The 19152-nt window shown below is 47.9% G+C and overlaps 1 protein-coding gene across 1 annotated transcript; it reads right to left on the bottom strand.

Moving 5' to 3' along the window:
• Positions 1 to 2651: 2651 nt before the first annotated feature.
• Positions 2652 to 13309, bottom strand: ZNF175 (zinc finger protein 175). The gene is given in 6 exon segments (XM_047790256.1): positions 2652 to 2789; positions 2791 to 4592; positions 8210 to 8305; positions 8559 to 8685; positions 11193 to 11463; positions 13229 to 13309. Coding segments are annotated over 5 exon segments (2148 nt in total). The 5' UTR covers positions 11265 to 11463; positions 13229 to 13309; the 3' UTR covers positions 2652 to 2738.
• Positions 13310 to 19152: the final 5843 nt, after the last annotated feature.

The raw sequence follows: 19152 nt of genomic DNA, 5'->3' as shown, positions 1-19152 counted from the left end.
TGCCAGGTAGGGGGCGCTTCTCTGGGTGCTAGTGCAGGGAGCTGCAGGTCCCTCCACAGTGTGGCAGAAGGGGGCTGCCCCGGACTGAGAGGGGACATGAGCTGCTCTGGCCTGAGGGGCTGGCTGTGTCATGGGGACCAGAGCAGAGGTGACAGGCATTGTGTCCATGCCGTCTCCCCTGTAAGGCTGAAGCTAAGCGGGATGCCCCTCTTGCGGCCCCACCTGCTGTTTGGCCGCTACCACATGCTGGAGGAAGGGCCGGACCGCAGCCAAGAGCAGAGCGCCCCGAGGTGAGCCAAGGTTCGGGGATGGGCAGCCAGTCTTAGGCCTGTCCCCACGCCCGAGGCTCACATGACTGCCCCTCCTGCCAGTCCTGGCCTTCAGGCCCCCATCCGCCACAAGTGGCAGCCCAATGGCACAGACTTGCTGGACTACAGGCTGCTCTCCAAGGAGCTGCAACCCCTCTACACCAATCTCACTGTGGACATCAGCCCCTCGGTGCCCGGCTGATGGGTGTCTGGAGGCGGGGCTGGAATCCCCCAGCCCTCCCACCCAGCACATCTGGATTCTTTCTTTCTTTCTTTCTTTTTTGGGCATTGGGTTTCTTTCCCGCAGCCTCACCCCCCCAACCTGGCTTCGTATTAAAGGAGGGTTTATTGTAATACTCGCTTCTCCTCTCTGCCATCCCTAACCTGTGTCCTCCCATTTCCATCCATTCAGTCTCACCCCAATGCCCCAGATTCGAGTTCTCTCCATGCAGTTCAAAGTGCTTAAGGCACATCCACCCGTGTGCACCTCACAAGAACTTGTGGGGTAGCGCTGCTGTCATCTTCCTTTTGAAAGCCAGGGCAGGTGAGTTAAATACATTGCCTGATGGGTAGAGAACCAAGTACAGGAACCTGGCTCCTGGGCCTGTCCATTACAGATCATGCTCTTCTGCTGCTTTCTTGGGGAAAGTGGGAAAAGGAAGGAATTATAAAAAAATGTGAGGATAGTTGAATAAATTACAGTGTGTCCACATACTGGTAGAAAACCAATGCAAGTCATTGCAGCAGCAGTATTAGAGTGAAAAGAATGAGTGCATATATGTGTATGATATGGTCTGATATTTGCGAAAATACTTATATAGGTATGTGCTTATGAGCATCATAATGAGTGTGTGTGTATATCAAGTGTTGGCAGACTTCTGCTGTAAAGGCCAGATAGTAAGTATTTTCAGCTTGCAGACTACGGCTCTGCCGCTGGAGCGCAAAAGCAGCCACAGACAGCGTATAAACAAACAAACACGGCTGTTTTCCAGTAAAACTTTATTAAAAACAAAAAACAGATGGGTGGCCAAATTTGGCCACTGGCCAGTTTGCTGACTCCTGGCATATATGATTAGGAGCCTGTATAAAAATACAAAAGGGTCCATACTAAAAGGTTGACACTGGTTATCTCTGGAGAGTTTCGCCATAGATGGTAGAGGTGGAGAGGGGAGGGTAGAGCCAAATGAATCATGAGAGAAGAGAAAAACTACACTCTGAAGACGAGAATCACAAAAAAAGTACATTCATTTTGTCTATATATGTACATAAATATTGATTGTGCAACCTTAGGATATAAATATTCAATAGTGAGTAAACTTGATAAACATTAGGTCCTTTTGAAAAAATAAATTTTCTGGAGTTCTCTTGTGGTGCAATGGGTTAAGGATCCAGTGTTGTCACTGCAGCAGCTCAGGTTGCTGCTGTGGCATGGGTTCAATCCCTGGCCTGGGAACTTCTGCACACCTTGGGTGCGACAAAAAAACCAAAAACCATGTGTGTGTGTATTTATATAAACACATGCACACACACACAATCTATCCATACCTCCTGTTAGGCAGTGAATCCTGTAGCACACACCACAGAATTGAGGGAGTGTGTGTGTGTGTAAATATATATGTTGACCTGAGGATATACATATTTACATACGTATGTGTAACATTGCCTGGTCATCATTCAGTTTGCTGGCACTTTAAAACTATTGCTATCCAGGAGTTCCCATGCTAGTGCAACAGATTAAAGATCTGGTGGTGTCTCTTGGGGTGGTGTGGGTTCAATCCCAGGCCCAGCAGAGTGGGTTAAGGATTCCGTGTTGCTGCAGCTCTGGTGTAGATCACAGCTGCAGCTCAGATTTGATCCCTGGCCTGGGAACTTCCATATGCTGCAGGTGTGGCAAAAAAAAAAAAAAAAAAAAAAATCCCACATTAAACAGGATTATCATTAATATAAATTTCCCACAAACTTTCCTGTAAATAATCTGGTAACAATCTGGCTTGTACTAGATTCTGCACAAACTCTTTTCTCAATGTATTAGGGTTTCTTCCTGAGGAATTTTACAATTTTTAATGAGGTTAGTACAAGTATGGACTTTTCCACTCTCTCTTAAGTTCTTTTCTGACTAATTTCCTTCATATAAAATAATGTGTAACTTACTGACAGGCTAGACTCAACATGCTCAATTCCTAGAGTTTTTCTGAAGCATGAATTCTATAACATGACTAAATCTGACTCATAAAGATTTTTTTCTGCAAGAGATATAGGGAGTTCTCTGGTGGCTAATAACTTGGCACTGTCACTGCTGTGGCTCAGGTTACTGCTATGGCTTAGGTTCAGTTTCTGGCCCAGGAATTTCTGTATGCCACAGGCATGACCAAAAGAAAAAAAAAAAGAAAAAAATTCAGAGGGTTTGTTTCACTTATGTATGTTCTGATGCTAATAACTAGGAATTGATTTCTGGATAAAGCCTTTCACAGAATAATTGCTTCTTGTACAATTTGTCTCTGGTATGAGTTGTTTGGTGTTTATTAAAATTTGACCTGTTGTTGAAGGTCTTCCCACACTTAGAACATACATAAGGTCTCTCTCCTGTGTGAATTCGTTGATGCACTTTGAGTTGTGGTTTCTTGCTGAAGGATTTCCCGCAGTCACAGCACTCATAAAGTTTTTCTCCAATGTGAGTTCTCTGATGTGTAATCAACTCTGACTTCTGGAGGAAGGCATCCCCACACCTGTAACAGGCAAAAGTTCTCTCTCTAGTGTGAGTCATCTGATGTTTATGGAAATTTGACCTACCATTGAAAGCCTTCCCACATGCAGTGCACACGTAGGGTTTCTCTCCAGTGTGGATTCGCTGATGCTCTCTGAACTGTGACTTGGAAGTAAAGGCTTTCCCACAGTCGCTGCATTTGTAAGGCTTCTCTCCAGTGTGAATTCTCTGGTGCATGCGGAGTATTGACTTCTGGTTGAAGGCCTTCCCACATTCACTGCACACGTGGTATCTTTCGCCAGTGTGAATGTTCTGGTGTATGTTGAGGTGTGACTTTTGGGTGAAGGTTTTCCCACAGTCACGACATTCATAAGGTTTCTCCCCTGTATGGATTCGATGATGTATATCTAGCTGTGACTTGGAAATGAAGGACTTCCCGCAGTTATGGCACTGATGAGGTTTCTCTCCTGTGTGGCTTCTTTGATGTACAGTCAGGTGTGCCTTCTGGATAAAACCCTGGCCACATTCAATACACACATAGGACTTCTCCCCTGAATGGATCCTCTGGTGCAAGCTGAGCGTTGACTTCTGGGTGAAGGCCTTCCCACATTCACCGCATACATACTGCCGCTCCCCGGTATGAATTTTCTGATGTATGTTAAGTGTCGAATTCTGAGAGAAGCCTTTCCCACATTCACTGCATTCGTAGAGCTTTTCCCTAGTATGAGTTCTCTGATGTCTGAAGAGAGATAACATCTGGGAAAAGGCTTTTCCACACTCCTGGCATTTATGGGGCCTCTTTCTAGTGTGAGTTTTCTGGTGTGTAACCAGCTCTGACCTTTGAACGAAGACCTTTCCACATTCCTTACATATATAAGGTATGTTACCTGCATGGCCTGTCACAGAGACACCAAGTTTTGGTTGTGGGGTGAAGGCCTTTCCACATTTACTGCATTCCTGGAGGTTTTCTACGCTATGGAATCTCTGTTGCTCAAGGAGGTACGACTTTGGAGTGAAATCCCTCCCACATTCGGTGCACCTAGCTGGTCTTGCCTGAGTATGAACTTGATGTCGTGTGAGTGGCTGTTCATGGCTGAAGATTTTCGTACATGGGTTACTGTCATGGACATTCTCTCCTGTATGCGTGTTCTTGCAGCTGGTGTTGGAAGAGCTGTGGGTGAAGAGCGGCCCAGATCCAAGAGTCTCATCAGGGTGTTTTGAAATATTGCTTTGATTTTGACTTACTTCTAGGATAGGCTTCAACCTTTGTGCACATGAGCCATGTTTAGGAGGTCTTTTTAGTAAAGAAACAAGGTGGGGCCTCATAAGGATGATTTTCCCAGGGTCCCTGTATTCATGGTCCCTCTCTGTGTTCCGTTTTTTCTTATCAAGGAGAGCCCCCTGATGTGAAGGTTTATTTTGATTTTCCTGGTCTCTCTTTCTTTGGTCAGCTTCTTCCCACAGTTCCTCTAAAATGGAACGCCAGGAGCCGTCTCTGGTGACTTCACCCACCATCTCATTGTGAGATGAAGCATTTTCAGAAAACTCCTGTTGTAGGGTTTCAACCCCAAGCTCCCCATCTAGAAGGAGAAAAAGAGGAACAGACACTGTGAACAGTTAGCAAAGGTTAGAGGGGAAGTCACACAGAGCTGACTGAGATTCTGAGCAAAAGGAAACTGCTGAGTCACATAATAAATCACAGTGGTGGTGCTGATGGTGACAACAAGAGGAAATAGTTGCACAACCCTTATTATATGTCAGGCATGTATCTGTACAGCATGGAGCATCTGCCAGGCAGTGTTCTATGTGATGCACACCTAAGCTCATTCCATCCTCACAACAGCCCCATGAGGTAACTACTTATTATCTCTATTTTTACACATGAAGGAAAGGAAACACAGGATGGTTAAGTAATTGGACAGAATCACTTCCCTCACCCTTGGGGAAGTTAGAGTTCAACAAAGGCAACCTGGCTCCAGTTACGTAGGTGGTCTTCATATCTAGCAGGATGACTACAGGATAAAATAGACAAGGGGTCATAGGGCAGCATCTGTCAAGAGCCAAAGCTTGAGGGAGGGGGCTCAGAGTGTAAAACTTCCTCAACTCACAACGGGGTATGTCCTGATCAACTCCCCATAAGTTGAAAATACCCCGAATACATACTAAACATCATAGTTTATCCCAACTTAAACATGCTCAAAGCACTTATGTTAGCCTACACTTGGGCAAAGGCATCTAATACAGGGCCTATTTATAATAAAGTGTTACATATCTCATGTAACTTACTGAATACTGTAGTGCAGATGAAAAACAGAATGGCTGTCTGGGAACGGAAGGGTTGTAAGCGTATTGTTTGTTCCCTTTGTGATCACACGGCTGACTGGAAGCCACTGATCACTGCTGCTGCCTAGCGTCACAAGAGTGTCATACTGCAAATCATTAGCCTGGGAAAAGGTCAAAAGTCACAACACATAGGGTTTCTGCCAGACGTATATGTTGTACTTTTTGCAACACTGTAAAGTTGAAAAATCTTAAGTGGAACCACCATAAGTCAGGGACCATCTGCCTTCATTAGCTTTCAGATCTAAATTGTCACTCATCTCCCAGCTTATTCTCACTTGCTAGAAATAAAACCAGTTCATCAGGCCTGTATATCCTCAGAAGGACTGCTAAAGCATCAATCCTGACATAGCCAAGCAGTGAAAAAACACCCATGCCCAAGTGCTCAACTCTCCATGAAACTGAAGTTTGTCTCCTTGAACTTGGGAATATGCATATCCCAGCAAGGGTACTTGGAAGACTGGACAAGCAAGCTGTCCCCTAGACTCTGGTTCACCCCTTCTTCCACAGGGCTTAACTGTGGCCAGGTCTATGGCAGCCAAGCCACATAACAGCTCACAATTTCCTCTGCAGTGACATGTGACAGTGAGATCTGTTTTTGCTGATGGCAAGTGCATACAGTATTATGTACCACTTCTGGCCAGAGTAGTAAATCACAGCTTCTCAATACCCTCCATCCCATCTGGGCCTAGTAGAACTTGGCTTTGGATGCAGTGCATTCAGTCCTGCAGATTGACAGTGTCATAAGAAATTGTACAGCAGGGAGTTCCCATCGTGGCGCGGTGGTTAACGAATCCGACTAGGAACCATGAGGTTGCGGGTTCGGTCCCTGCCCTTACTCAGTGGGTTGACGATCTGGCGTTGCTGTGAGCTGTGGTGTAGGTTGCAGACGCGGCTCGGATCCCGCATTGCTGTGGCTCTGGCGTAGGCCAGCAGCTACAGCTCCGATTGGACCCCTAGCCTGGGAACCTCCATATGCCTCGGGAGTGGCCCAAGAAATGACAAAAAAAAAAAAAAAAAGAAAGAAATTGTACAGCAGTGGCAGGAGAAAAACCTCAACACCTGAATGAAAACAAAACGTAAGGCTTCCTGCTTACCTGCCTCTCAGAACTGTTTTACAGGGAGAAGTTACTCTAGAAATTACTGTACTAGACCTTGGTCTCTTTGTTATAATTTTCAGCCTTCTGCTACTTGATACACCATTTTTTACTAAGAATGGGAGTCACTGATCATCCAATTTACTATACAGAACAGAAGACACAGCAGATTCTTTTTATAAAGTGGCTTAAATTTACTATTACCTCATCCCACCAGAGAATTTAAATACTCGAGCATGATAAGACCATCACATCTTGTTTCCTTTCTCTTGCAAGTCACTTGGATAAACTGTATCCCAGACCGTTGTCCTGTCCCCAAACCTCAGTCATCTTTCATTTTTTTTTTTAAAGTGAGAATACTCTATTTTTTATCATTTTGGGGGGGCATCAAAATCTGAGAAAAAAAGAAAATATCAATCTTTGGGGCAATAAAAATCTACCACTGCAGGAGTTCCCATCGTGGTGCAGCAGAAACGAATCTGACCAGGAACCATGAGGGTGCAGGGTCAATCCCTGACCTTTCTCAGTGGGTTAAGGATCCAGCGTTGCTGTGAGCTGTGGTTCAGGTCACAGACGCGGCTTGGATCTGGCATTGCTGTGGTGTAGGCTGGCAGCTACAGCTCCTATTAGATAGACCCTTATCCTGAGAACCTCCATATGCCTTGGGTGAGGCCGTAAAAAAGACAAAAGACAAAAAAAAATAATAATCTATCACTGCCTCTTGACTGAACTCATGATAACTGGAATCCACAAATCCTATTAGGAACAAAATAATCTAACCATGAGAAACTAGGGAGCTGGTTAATGGTGACGCCACTGGAATTAAGAAAAAGGGTCAACTCAGTTGCACTTTCAAAAAGAAAAAATGGCAGAATTTCTAAAATGACAAGAAGACTGAGATAGAAGAGCCAAAAAACACAGGAATCTGACAAAATGTATAACGTGAGAAGAATTTCTGATGTGTGTAATGATTCTAAGAGCTGATCTCCAAGAATAAAGGAAGTGAGTCAGTCCATAAGAGAACACAGTTTAGGCACGGGACTGGAGGGGCTGATGCACGGATCATCAGGAAAAAAATGGACACCTAAGTGTTGAGAATAGAAGGGCCCTTTAAGGTCATTCCTCTATGAAAGGATGACCAGAGGGCAGTACAGGGCCCCAAGCTGGAGGCAGCAGTTAAGGGTAAAGAAGAAAGATCCACCATAGAAAGAAACTGATGAATTCAGGGAGCAAGTAAAAAGGAAAAAAGACCTTTGGAAAATTCTATGGATGTAAAATTTTATGGACAGAAGCAACAAATGGATGGAAAATCCATGTGCTGAGATGCTCTTATTGTTTAGTTATTAGAAAAATGAAATTTAAAATAAGAGACAGCCCAATCATAACATGGGCCATAAAGGAGAACTTTGATTAATATTAAGCGCCAGCAAGAAGACGCACAAATGTGCATCCTTGCACATTCCCACAGGGGAGTGCAGGCTGTGCAGCCCACCTGAAGTGCCGTATGGTTTACTTAGCCAAGTTGAGTGTAGCCATATGGTTTACTTAGTCATATCCAGTGATCAGGCAAATCCCACTCCCCAGTATTGGGAAATTCTTTATGTCGGCCCCTACAGAACATTTGTGTAATAAAGTGTGGCAGCATCTGCTGAGAAACTAGGAGTAGGAGTAACCTGAGTGTCTACCCCAGGGGAAATGGGTAAGTGTGGTCAGCTGAATAACGGCCCCTCAAAGATCTACACGGCTTAACGGTCACTCACCTTGATACCTCTGATGTCGGCGTTCAGCTGCCCCCATCCACGGCTCTTCGCCTTTTTCTGTGCTGAAAATGACCTCTGGGTTGGGGATATGATACCCTGTGAATAAGAAAGGATACTGCGTTTGGATGTGGTCTGGGGCTTTAGAGGCCATTCAGTGAAGCCTGGCACATCAGAAAAGTCAGCATCTTTCTCTAGAACAAAGTAACACTCGATGCCCAAAAGGAATGGACAGTTTGGGACAAAGTGAGGGCAAAGTGATTACATTCTTCAGCTGTCCCACTGGGTACCACAGGAAGGAAGGACACTCCTCAAGAAGGCTGCCCCAGAGCCCCAGGTCAGGTATGCTCACCCACTGAGAAGAGGTGGCTGTAGATCTCCAGCATCACGTCCTGGTACAGGCGTCTCTGGGCAGGGTCCAGCTGAAGCCACTCCTCCCTGCTGAAGTCCATGGTCACATCCTCAAATGACAGTGACTCCTGTAACAGCACACCCCAGCTCAATATGAATTAGTCATCATTGGTGAATGGGGCAGTTACATACAAGGATATGTTTTTAATGGCTTTTTTGTCAAGATACATATGGCTTCCCACTAACTACCTGTTTCATACTGTATTTTGTGGGTTTAAAAAAAACTACAGAGGTGTTCCCTTATGGCTCAGCAAGTTAAAGATCCAGCACTGTCACTCCTGTGGCTCTGGTTGCAGCTATAGCATGGGTTTGATCCCTGGCTCAGGAACTTCCACATGCTGCAGGCACATCCAAAAAAAATTATAGAAATATCCTACCATCTGTTGTGTACTTGTAATTTATAGTAAGAAATGTATATTTGGTCCTCAACCCTGTATCTGGCACAGAGCTCCTAAAACCCTTGTAATTTCCTATAAGGAAAGTAATAAAGATATCACTTGCTGTGTTAATGAGGTGACTTTTGGAAAGCACCTAAGGATGGAGCCTGGTCGTCAGAGAAACCAACCTTGTGATTAGAAGGTTGGAACGTTCAGTCTCAACTGCTGACCTCTGGGAAAGGGAGAAGGGCTGTGGTCAATGGCCAGTGATTCAATCAGTCATGCCTATATCATGAAGCCTCCATAAAAACTCAAAAGGATGGGGTTCAAAGATCTCCAGAACACTTCCAAACTACATTGGGACAGAAGCTCTGTTATGATGTGGCTTCTTTGGTGTTATGATTCCTACTCTCTCTGTGAAACTCCAAATTTATGCTATGTTAAGGAATTAAAAATGGAGTCACAGTGGCCAGTGTGAGTTTCCATATTAGTTGTTATGAAACAACCCCAGTGCAGGGCTGTGAGTCTTAGGGTAACAATCTAAGAGTATTAACCTTAGGTAAGGGACTTTTTTTTGGCCCTGTCCTTGGAAAGACTTCACTGGAACAGAAGCAGCAACGGATAAAACAAGATCCCCGGGGGTGAACCTTTCAGCCTACTGACAGACCCCTTAAAATGAGACACTGAGCCACGTGACTTGAAGGCTCTTGGTTGGAGGACCTGACTCCACAGTGCTCAGAGCTGTTCCAGAAGGATGCTGCTGAAGCCCTGTGGAGCAGAGGGCAACTTCCTGCTCAGGCTTGTCATGAGAGTATATAACAGAAGGCAAAACAGAAACCTGGGAATCTGAGGAGGAGCTATCTAAGGATGTCAATAAAGGGTTAGGACATAAGTACCAGAATATTTCAGTAAAAGGGTAAAAATTAATTGCCTCTAAGGAGGTGGATTTTAGGAGTAAAGACAGTGGGGACAGCTGGTTTTATGTAGATGCCTAGCAAGATAAACTGTGAGCAAAGATATCTGAATGACCAGAGACTTAAGACACACCAAAATATAAATCACTGAAGGACAAGAAGAAATCACAAAAATAATTGACCAATAAAACTTCGGGGAAAAAATTCCTGCTTACTAAAAAATACAAATTAAAGCAACAATGGGAGTTCCCGTTGTGGCAGAGCTGAAACAAATCTGACTAGGAACCATGATGTTCCAGGTTCAATCCCTGGCCTCACTCAGTGGGTTAAGGATCCTGCGTTGCCGTGAGCTGTGGTGTAGGTTGCAGACATGCCTCAGATCCTCCATTACAGTGGCTGTGGTGTAGGCCGGCAGCTGTAGTTCCAATTCAACTCCTAGCCTGGGAACCTCCATATGCCTCCTGTGTCTTTTAATGTTTTCTGTTGCAAATGTTTCTGTCAGGTTGACATGATTTTTAGATATTATTGAAATACATAATCTCAGCATATATTGGTTGGTAATAAGCCCCATATTTATTATACCTTTTTGTGTTTATTTTTTGTTTCATATTTTATTGAGGTATAGTTGATTTACAGTATTATATTCCTTTTTAAAACAACACATCCGTGACTTTGAATCTAAACCCATCAAAGGACAGTGATGCTGTCCTGCATCCATAACGCCAAGTCCTCATCTCTAGAACTTCCTTGCATGCCTGTATTTGAAGATACATGGTCTTCAAGGAGGCAACACAGTTAAAATGAGGTCTTAAGGGTGGGTCGTTATTTTAAAAACATGCAAATAGGGCAATTGGGAAATGCTGTTCTCTGGCGCTTTTCTTCATCTTCTAGAACAGGCAAAACCGTGTGGTCCTCGAATGCCGGTTTTTGCTCTAGGATCCTATGACTATAAACGAGGAGGGCGCAGGAGAAACCAGCCAATCCCCGCAGGAGAGGAGGAGGCAGATGGGGATCAGCTGAGAACATGCAAAGGCCCAGCGGAGGATGGAGGATGGAGGTTGAAGGGTCTTCGCCAGTGCTGAGCAGGAAGGAGGCAGTATTCCCCTGCCTGTGGCCAGGGCTGCCTTTTCTTCTTCCTTTGCCCTGGGGCCAACCCTTTGGTCCAGCACATCCTCCTTCTGTGAGCAAAGACATCTGGGCCAGTGAAGCTTCCTCTGCCCTGGCCGTTCTGGAGAACTGGTCCTGACATGACACATGGCTTACCTCACATGACACATGGCTTACCTCACATGACACATCCAGCTCCTCTGGACCCAAGCCCTGGGGCCTCTGGGGCAAATTCCCATCAGCAAGCATGGCCCTTCTGGGCTTCGACTCTTGGTCTCTTTTGCCGACAACTCCACTTTTCCCAGGAGCCTGGAGTTGGTTGGATATCAGGAGGCTCCGATCAGTCCTATCAGAACTGCTGGGAAGAGTCGGGCTGGGGTGTGAAGGGAGATCCTGCAGCCTCAGTGATGCGGCCTGAGGCAGGGGCTCTGCAGAGACCCCAGAAATCCTGCAAACGCAAGGACCACGTAGTTACCCATCTGCTGTTCTCTCCACGTGAACTTCTGAGGGCCATTTGCTGAAGGCTCACTGTGCTAGACATTAGGGTAGACAAAATGCAGAAAAACTAACGGGTAAAAAGTAAGGAAAAATGAAGAGAGTTAGACTAAACTGAAGATTTAATTGCAACTCTGACATCTTTTAACCACAAGAAGATGAAGATACTACTTTATTTGCAGTTTCAAGATGAAGAGAAGGCATTTATCAAAAGCACTGAGGAACTTAGAAGGATGAAGCTTGTCAGGCCCTCTGCACCTGCCTGGCACATGGTAAACAAATAAATCAGCAAGTTGCAGAGTCAGGTTTTAGGTACCTTTAATTTTCACACAACCCTGTCAGCTACATGTTATCATCACTATTATATGTATTTTGTGGATGAGGAAACAAGACGGGTGCTACCATGTAATTTGCCTTAAGGGCACTCGGTCTGCAAAGGGAGATACAAGGAATGAGTCTGCCTCAATTTAAACTGCACACAGTTGCAGTGACAACTATATGGTCAGCTTCCAGAAACATCATTTGCATTTCTTGTTGCTTTTAGAGAACTCAGGCTTCGAGTTGGATGCTTCAGTGCCTATCCACAATGTAGACAGTTCAGCCTTTTCTGACAAAAATAGAACTTAAGTTCATTGTACTCCACCCCACTTGGACCTGGAAAGCCTGCAGACAGGCCCCACCCAGGACACCCAATCACTTACCATTTCTTGGCTGTTCACTTACCCCCTCTGTTCACTTCCCTCCCTCTACCCACCACATTCAAGCAATAATTGACCACAATGATCTCCAGAAATTCCCAGTGCTTAGACCACAGAAGGTCATGAAATGCTTCTCAGTCACCCTGGGCCAAGCTTCTGAAATCCTTCCTACTCTGACTGCCAACAAATGGCTTCCAGTGAGTGTGCTTTCCACAGCACTCCTCCCCCAAATAATCCCCAATACAGGGTTCCAGATAGTGCACCCCAATAGGAAACTATCATTAATTTGCTCAGTTGCCAATCACCAACCCTCACCGTGTGCACAGCGACCAACACTGACCCACTCATCCATTCTCAAAGGACTCCAACACCCACGTCCAGAAAGCAGTGCAGTCACCTTCACAAACCCCCATCACTAACCTCCTAGGCCTCCAGTCGACTGGTTCCGTATGCTACCCTTAGCAACCCACTTTCCTGATTTCATAGGTCCTCCATCACTGTGGTGTCCCCCCCACAGTGTGTTACAATATGACCCTCAGTGTCCTCCAATCCGTGACGCTCCTGCTCCCAATCAATCACTGCCTCCGACAGTCCTCCAAGCAGCGATCACTTCCCTGTAGAGCTCCCGGCACCAACTGTCAAAGCCCTGTTAAAACGTACGTTCACTGTCCCCAAGTGAGCAAGTTTTACAGGGCCAGTTAGATAAAAGCTGATATTGAAGTACACTTGGAATTTAAATTATAAAGATACTTTTGAATTTACACAAACTACTGCAAAGAAAGGTTTAAAGTTGAGGAGCCAAGCATCCAGCTTAAGTTAGAAAACCCCACTTACTCCCCTGGCCCCCGTCACTAAGAACCCCATTGCTCACCCGACAGATCCCCACCACTCGCAACACAGTCCCGGCATTATTCGTCCCACAGACCCCATCACTCGGCCCCCAACCCCCACTTCATTCACACCAAGTCGATTTCCTCTCAAGGACCCCACAGCGTCCCTATTACTAATACTCCAAATCACCTCGGCGTCCCGCAGGCGATAAACGGATTAGGACAGTTGCCAACACAAGCGAAATGGCCGCTCTGGGCCACTTCCGGTTTGGACCCCAGTCGGGATTTGGGGCGGGGTTTGAACTTGCGCATGCACCCTAGAACTTTTGAAGCCACCCGCCGCCACTGGTTATCTTGACGTGTCACTCCGCGGTGTTTCAGGGATTGCTAGGAGGACAGCATGGCCGCGCGCTAAGGAATTTTGTGAGGAGGCAGCCATTTTCAAAGAATTATTCCGTACAGCCAGGGAATGTATTAAGCTCTCTTCACAGAGTTGAAGTCTTGATATTGCTCTACGTTGCGACTTCTCTGCAGCCATAGCCCATAATCTCCTCTTGCATTTTCCCACAGGATCAGAGGGTCCTAGAGGAGTATGGATGAGGTTGTGGACTGGCAGGACACAGAAGCTCAGAGGGACAGAGTCTCTTGTCTGCCAGGCATCTCCCTCACTGCAGCCCAACTCTGTACATTCGGGTCATACTTGCTGACTTTTCTCAACCAGAAATAACTACTGTCAGTTTCTTTTTCTTTCTTTCTTTCTTTCCTTTTTTTTTTTTTTGTCTTTTTGCCATTTCTTGGGCCGCTCCCAAGGCATGTGGAGGTTCCCAGGCTAGGGGTCGAATCGGAGCTGTAGCCACCAGCCTATGCCAGAGCCACAGCAACGTGGGATCCGAGCCGCGTCTGCAACCTACACCACAGCTCACGGCAATGCCCGATCCTTAACCCACTGAGCAAGGGCGGGGATCGAACCCGCAACCTCATGGTTTCTAGTCGGATTCGTCAACCACTGCGCCACGACGGGAACTCCTTTTTTTCTTTATTTTTATTTTCATTTTTATTTTTTTACAATTTATTATTTTGTTGTTGTTGTTGTTGTTGTTGCTATTTCTTGGGCCACTCCCGCGGCATATGGAGGTTCCCAGGCTAGGGGTCGAGTCGGAGCTGCAGCCACCGGCCTACGCCAGAGCCACAGCAACGCGGGATCCGAGCCGCGTCTGCAACCTACAGCACAGCTCACGGCAACGCTGGATCGTTAACCCACTGAGCAAGGGCAGGGACCGAACCCGCAACCTCATGGCTCCTAGTCGGATTCGTTAACCACTGCGCCACGACGGGAACTCCCAATTTATTTTTTAATAATTATTTTACTCTATTTTCGGCCACACACAAGGCATGTGGAAGTTCCTGGGCCAGGGACTGAACCTGTACCACAGCTAAAACCAGAACCACAGCAGTGACAATGCCAGATCCTTAACCACCACCAGGGAAGTCCTGTCTGGAGATTTAAATGAGTAGGGCAGTTTTGGAAAATGTCGTGTTTCTCCAACAGAATCACTTACACACACTGTACCGATTAGAAATGCATTTGACTCTAAGTTACAAAAAAGCTGCCTTTCAGGAACCTTAACAAACAGGGCTTTATTTTTCTCACATAACAAGAAGTCTAGAGGGGAGGCTGCTGCTGGCTTTGATTCAGTGACTTGGCAGAGCCCACAGGACTTTGCAGAGGATAAAGAAGAGGGAAGGAGGAGCGGCTCGGGAGAAGATAAGCCCCCAGACCAGAGGGTCGGCCCCTCCATGCTTTTCTCCTTCCTAGGTGGGTCCAGTCCAGCTTGAGGTCCCACTCTGGTTCTTGTCTAGTCAGACCCCTGTGCACAATCCATTTGTTCAACTCCAGACGCAATCCCGTTTCAGCACCTCAGACAGCGCTGCCCCCGCCTTCCTGGAGACCAAAGCCGTGTCTTGGCTGGAAAGAGCAATCCCACTATAGATCGATTCCTTTCTCTCTCTCTCTTTTTTTCTTTTTAGGGCTACGCCTGTGGCATATGGAAGGTCCCAGGCTAATTCCCAATTGAAGCTGCAGCTGCTGGCCTATACCACAGCCACAGCCACAGCAACGCCCTATCTGGGCAGCATCTGCAACCTACACCGCAGCTCACAGGAGCGCCAGATCCTTAACCCATTGAGTGAGGCCAGGGATCAACGCCACATCCTCATGGATGCTAGTCGGGTTCGTTAACCACTGATCCATGAAAGGAGCTCCTGGGGATGGATTCTGATGGGCAGGCGCCTTGGGAGAGGCTTGGGTGCCTGCTATGAATAGGATAAAAGCCTCCCTATCTCTGTCTGCCCTAGGCTCCAAGAAACCTATTGGAGGAAGATAGGCCCCCAAACTCCACGTCTGTCTGTCTTCAGAGAAGTGGGGCTTGGTCTTCAGGAGGTGAGAGGTGGGGTTTCGGGGTACAAGAAGAAGGAAGAGTCCCCCCACCTGTGGTTCCAGGGGAGAAGAGCTCAGCTTTCATTTCCCCCACAGTGGCTGGAGGGAGAGGGGTGTTTATTTCTGTCGAGGGCAGAAGTTTGACACAGGACCAAACACTTCAACCCAGAGAGCGTCTCCAGCTCTCTTACGTGGACACTCCCACCTCCAGGCTGGGAGAGGCTCAGCAGACGGTGTCAGGCGAGTCCCAGGATGATCGTCTGCGGCCCCGAGATGCGGCCGCCGCTGGGATCACCACTGCGAGGGCAACAGATGTGAGGGAGAGGTGTCTGGGTGGGGCTGCAGTCAGAACCTGGGTTTCATGTAGCGGTCCCTGGAGGGGGACACAGGTGCAATTTGTGACCTTCAGCAGTGACGCTGAAGAAGAGCCCGAGCCTCCCATCCTTTTCATTCCAACCCATGGATTTGTCTGGACCGACTTTTACGTCCACCTTCAGATCCTGGAGGTGGGCAGCCGACTGTGTAATCTGGCCACAGACCCCATCAAAACCTGGAAGAAAGATGGCGTTCCTGCCATGGCTCAGTGGGTTAAGAACCCAACTAGGATCCATGAGGATGTGGGTTTGATCCCTGGCCTTGCTTAATGGGTTAAGGATCCGGTGTCGCTGGGAGCTGTGGTGTAGGTCACAGATGCGACTCAGATCCCATGTTGCTGTGGCTGTGGTGTAGGCTGGCAGCCATAGCTCCGATTCCACTCCTAGCCTGGGAACTTCCATATGCTAAGGGTGCAGCTTCCCCCTCCCCAGCCCTCCCCCCCAAAAAAAAAACCTGGAAGAAAGAATCTGGTGCCACTTCAACCTCCTCCAGAGGCCCATAGGTGCTCTCCGCAGACTGCTAGAGCTTTTGTTCAGGCTCTGTCCTCAGGAGATGAGCCCCATGTCTGTGCCGGCCCATCTGATGCTCAGCACAGATTCTCCCCTTGACTAAGCTCTAGCCAAGCCCTCAGAGTTCAGTTTCAATGCCTGCTTGACTTTTGGACTTCTGCATCCACCTTTGGGTTTTTTTGTTGTTGTTGTTTGGTTTGGCTTTGTGCTTTTGAGGGCCACACCCACAGCATATGGAGGTTCCCAGGCTAGGGGTCTAATTGGAGCTGAAGCTGTCGGCCTACACCCCAGCCACAGCAACACCAGATCTGAGCTGTGTCTGCGACCTACACCACAGCTCACGACAACACCGGATCCTTTACCCCTGAGCCAGGCCAGGGATCGAACCTGTATCCTCATGGATACTAGTCAGATTCGTTTCCGCTGCACCACAAGGGGAACTCTTGGCTCCATCTTTGAATCATCCTTTTTTTTTTTTTCAAGAATCCTGCTAAGTCATTTGAACCAGAATCCCCTGCCCTTGATATCTGACAGCGTTCCTCGTCCTTCCCCAGTCCCCAGCCGTCTGACGCCTGGCCAGCCTCAGCAAGAAGCCTGGTAGGCCAGGTTAGCCCGTGTCCCCCCTTTTCCCTCTGATGTTTCTTTTTGTTTGTTTGGGGTTTTGAGGGTTTTTTTTGTTTTGTTTTGTTTTGCTTTGTTTTTTTTGCTTTTTTTTGCTTTTCTGGGCCGCACCTGAGGCATATGGAGGTGCCCAGGCTAGGGGTTGAATTGGAGTTACAGCTGCCAGCCTACACCACAGCCACAGCAATGCGGGATCCAAGCTACACCTGCGACCTACACCACAGCTCATCACGGCAACGCCGGGTTCTTAACCCATTGAGGGAGGCCAGGGTTCAAACCCACATCCTCACTGGTTGTTTGTTAACCGCTGAGCCACAAAGGGAAGTCCCCCTTTTTCCTCTGACATTTCCTTTAGTTCCCATCCGCTGACCCCACCACCCTGTTCCTTGGCCATAAATTCCCACTCCTCCTCGTTGGATCCAGAGTGGAGCCTGCTCTCTTTTCCCCGCTGCAAAACCCCATCGCGGGGGTCCCACATCCGATTGCAGTGGTCTTGAATGGAGCGTGCCTCCCCGTTCCCTGACGCGTGTCATGAATCATCTTTTCCGTGACAGTTAGAATCAGGTTTTTCCTTTAGCGGGCATGCACTGTTCCAGAACGTGGGGGAGGCAGTGCTTTTTCCATTTAGGCCGTTGCTTCTGCCATCAGAGCAAATGGCTGAAGGCCTGATAGCCATTTTCACTTTGACTCGCTGCTTTCATCAGCTCCTCTGTCGCTCACAGCTCCGGCTCCGGGTCCCATGAGGCTGCCCTGCGGGCATAGGTCAGGACAACTGGGTCCCTGAGGAGGGTGCCCAGCCATCCACGATCTGGTGGGTGGCCAGAAGCCTAGCCTGAGAAGCGGTAGAAGGTGCACGACCGTCCCCATTCCGCCCCGCTTCTGTGGATCCAGCCGAAGAGTTAAAGCCACCATAACGCCTCACGCTTCAGGGAGAAAATGTTTTCTGTCTCTGTTCCAAAAGCTGCAAGAACCTGGCTCTTGGTCCCTCCAAGGAAGTGGCACAGGCAGGAAAGATGTGCTCTGAGTCGGAGACAGAGGTGGGGTTTCTGCCTCTCGGGGCGGAAGTGAGGTCTCAGAGCCCAAATGGGAGGGGGCCGGAGGGGCCGGGGGATGGCCCCCATTCACCACCTCTGCGTGCCCCCCCCCCAACTCCCCCGGCAAAACTCTTACCCCTTAGAGTCGGGGCTCAGGGAGTCTCTCCGGACGCCTCCCTCCCCCACCCACCACACCTCCCCTCACATCTTACTTCCTGAAAGTGTCTTCAGTGACTCCTCCATCACCGAGGCTGCTGCCTCCCGCAGAGGGCTTGGTTCTCTCTTCTGCCAGTCATCACAACAGTTCCTCTGGGCCTCCAGCCTCTCCCTTCCAGCTCTTCCCTACCCTGGCCTCAGAGGGATCGTGCTGATATCTAAATGACGCCGCCCCTTTCCTGCTCAAGAACCTTCCATGGCTCCCCATTGCCTTCAGATAAACCTCAAACTTGTCTGTCTTCCCCTACTGCTTGAGCGAGTCCAGGGTCAGGACCCATTCAAATCTGTCTTTTTGGAGCTCCTGTCGTGGCTCAGCTGTTGATGAACCCAACTAGCATCCATGAGGATTCGGGTTCGATCCCTGGCTTTGCTCCATGGGTTAAGGATCCGGCGTTGCCGTGAGCTGCGGTGTAGGTCACAGACGCGGCTCGGATCTCGTGTTGCTGTTGTGGCCGTGGTGTAGGCCGGCAGCTGTAGCTCCAATTGGACCCCATATGCCGCGGGTGTGGCCCTAAAAAGCAAAAAAACCTTTTTTTTTTTTCCACGTTAGTTCTTGAATGAGTGGCTGAGGGCATGCATACACGAAATGAATAAAGGTGAATGTTGCTTCTCCTGCCTCCCCTGAGCCTCAGGGTTCACCTTCCACTGTGCAAAAATGGAACTAAATGGGAGTTCTCTGGTGGCGCAACGGGTTAAGGTTCTGGCATTGTCCCTGCTTGTGGCACAGGTTCGATCCCTGGCCTGGGAACTTTCTCATGCTGGGGGTGTGGGCCCCCCCAAAAAAAGAAAGCAGAAGAAGAAGAAAGGAAGAAATGGGACTGGATGATCTCAAAGCGCCACCACAGCTGACTCTCTGAATCTGAAGTTTCCGCCTTGTGGGCACGTGGCCTTTTGGTCTCACCACAGCTTCCCGTCTAAGCCT

This window comes from Phacochoerus africanus, chromosome 8 (genome assembly GCF_016906955.1).
Source record: "Phacochoerus africanus isolate WHEZ1 chromosome 8, ROS_Pafr_v1, whole genome shotgun sequence".
NCBI lineage: Eukaryota > Metazoa > Chordata > Mammalia > Artiodactyla > Suidae > Phacochoerus > Phacochoerus africanus.
The sequence above is the reverse complement of the archived record's forward strand: the minus strand, read 5'-3'. Positions and strand labels throughout refer to the sequence as shown.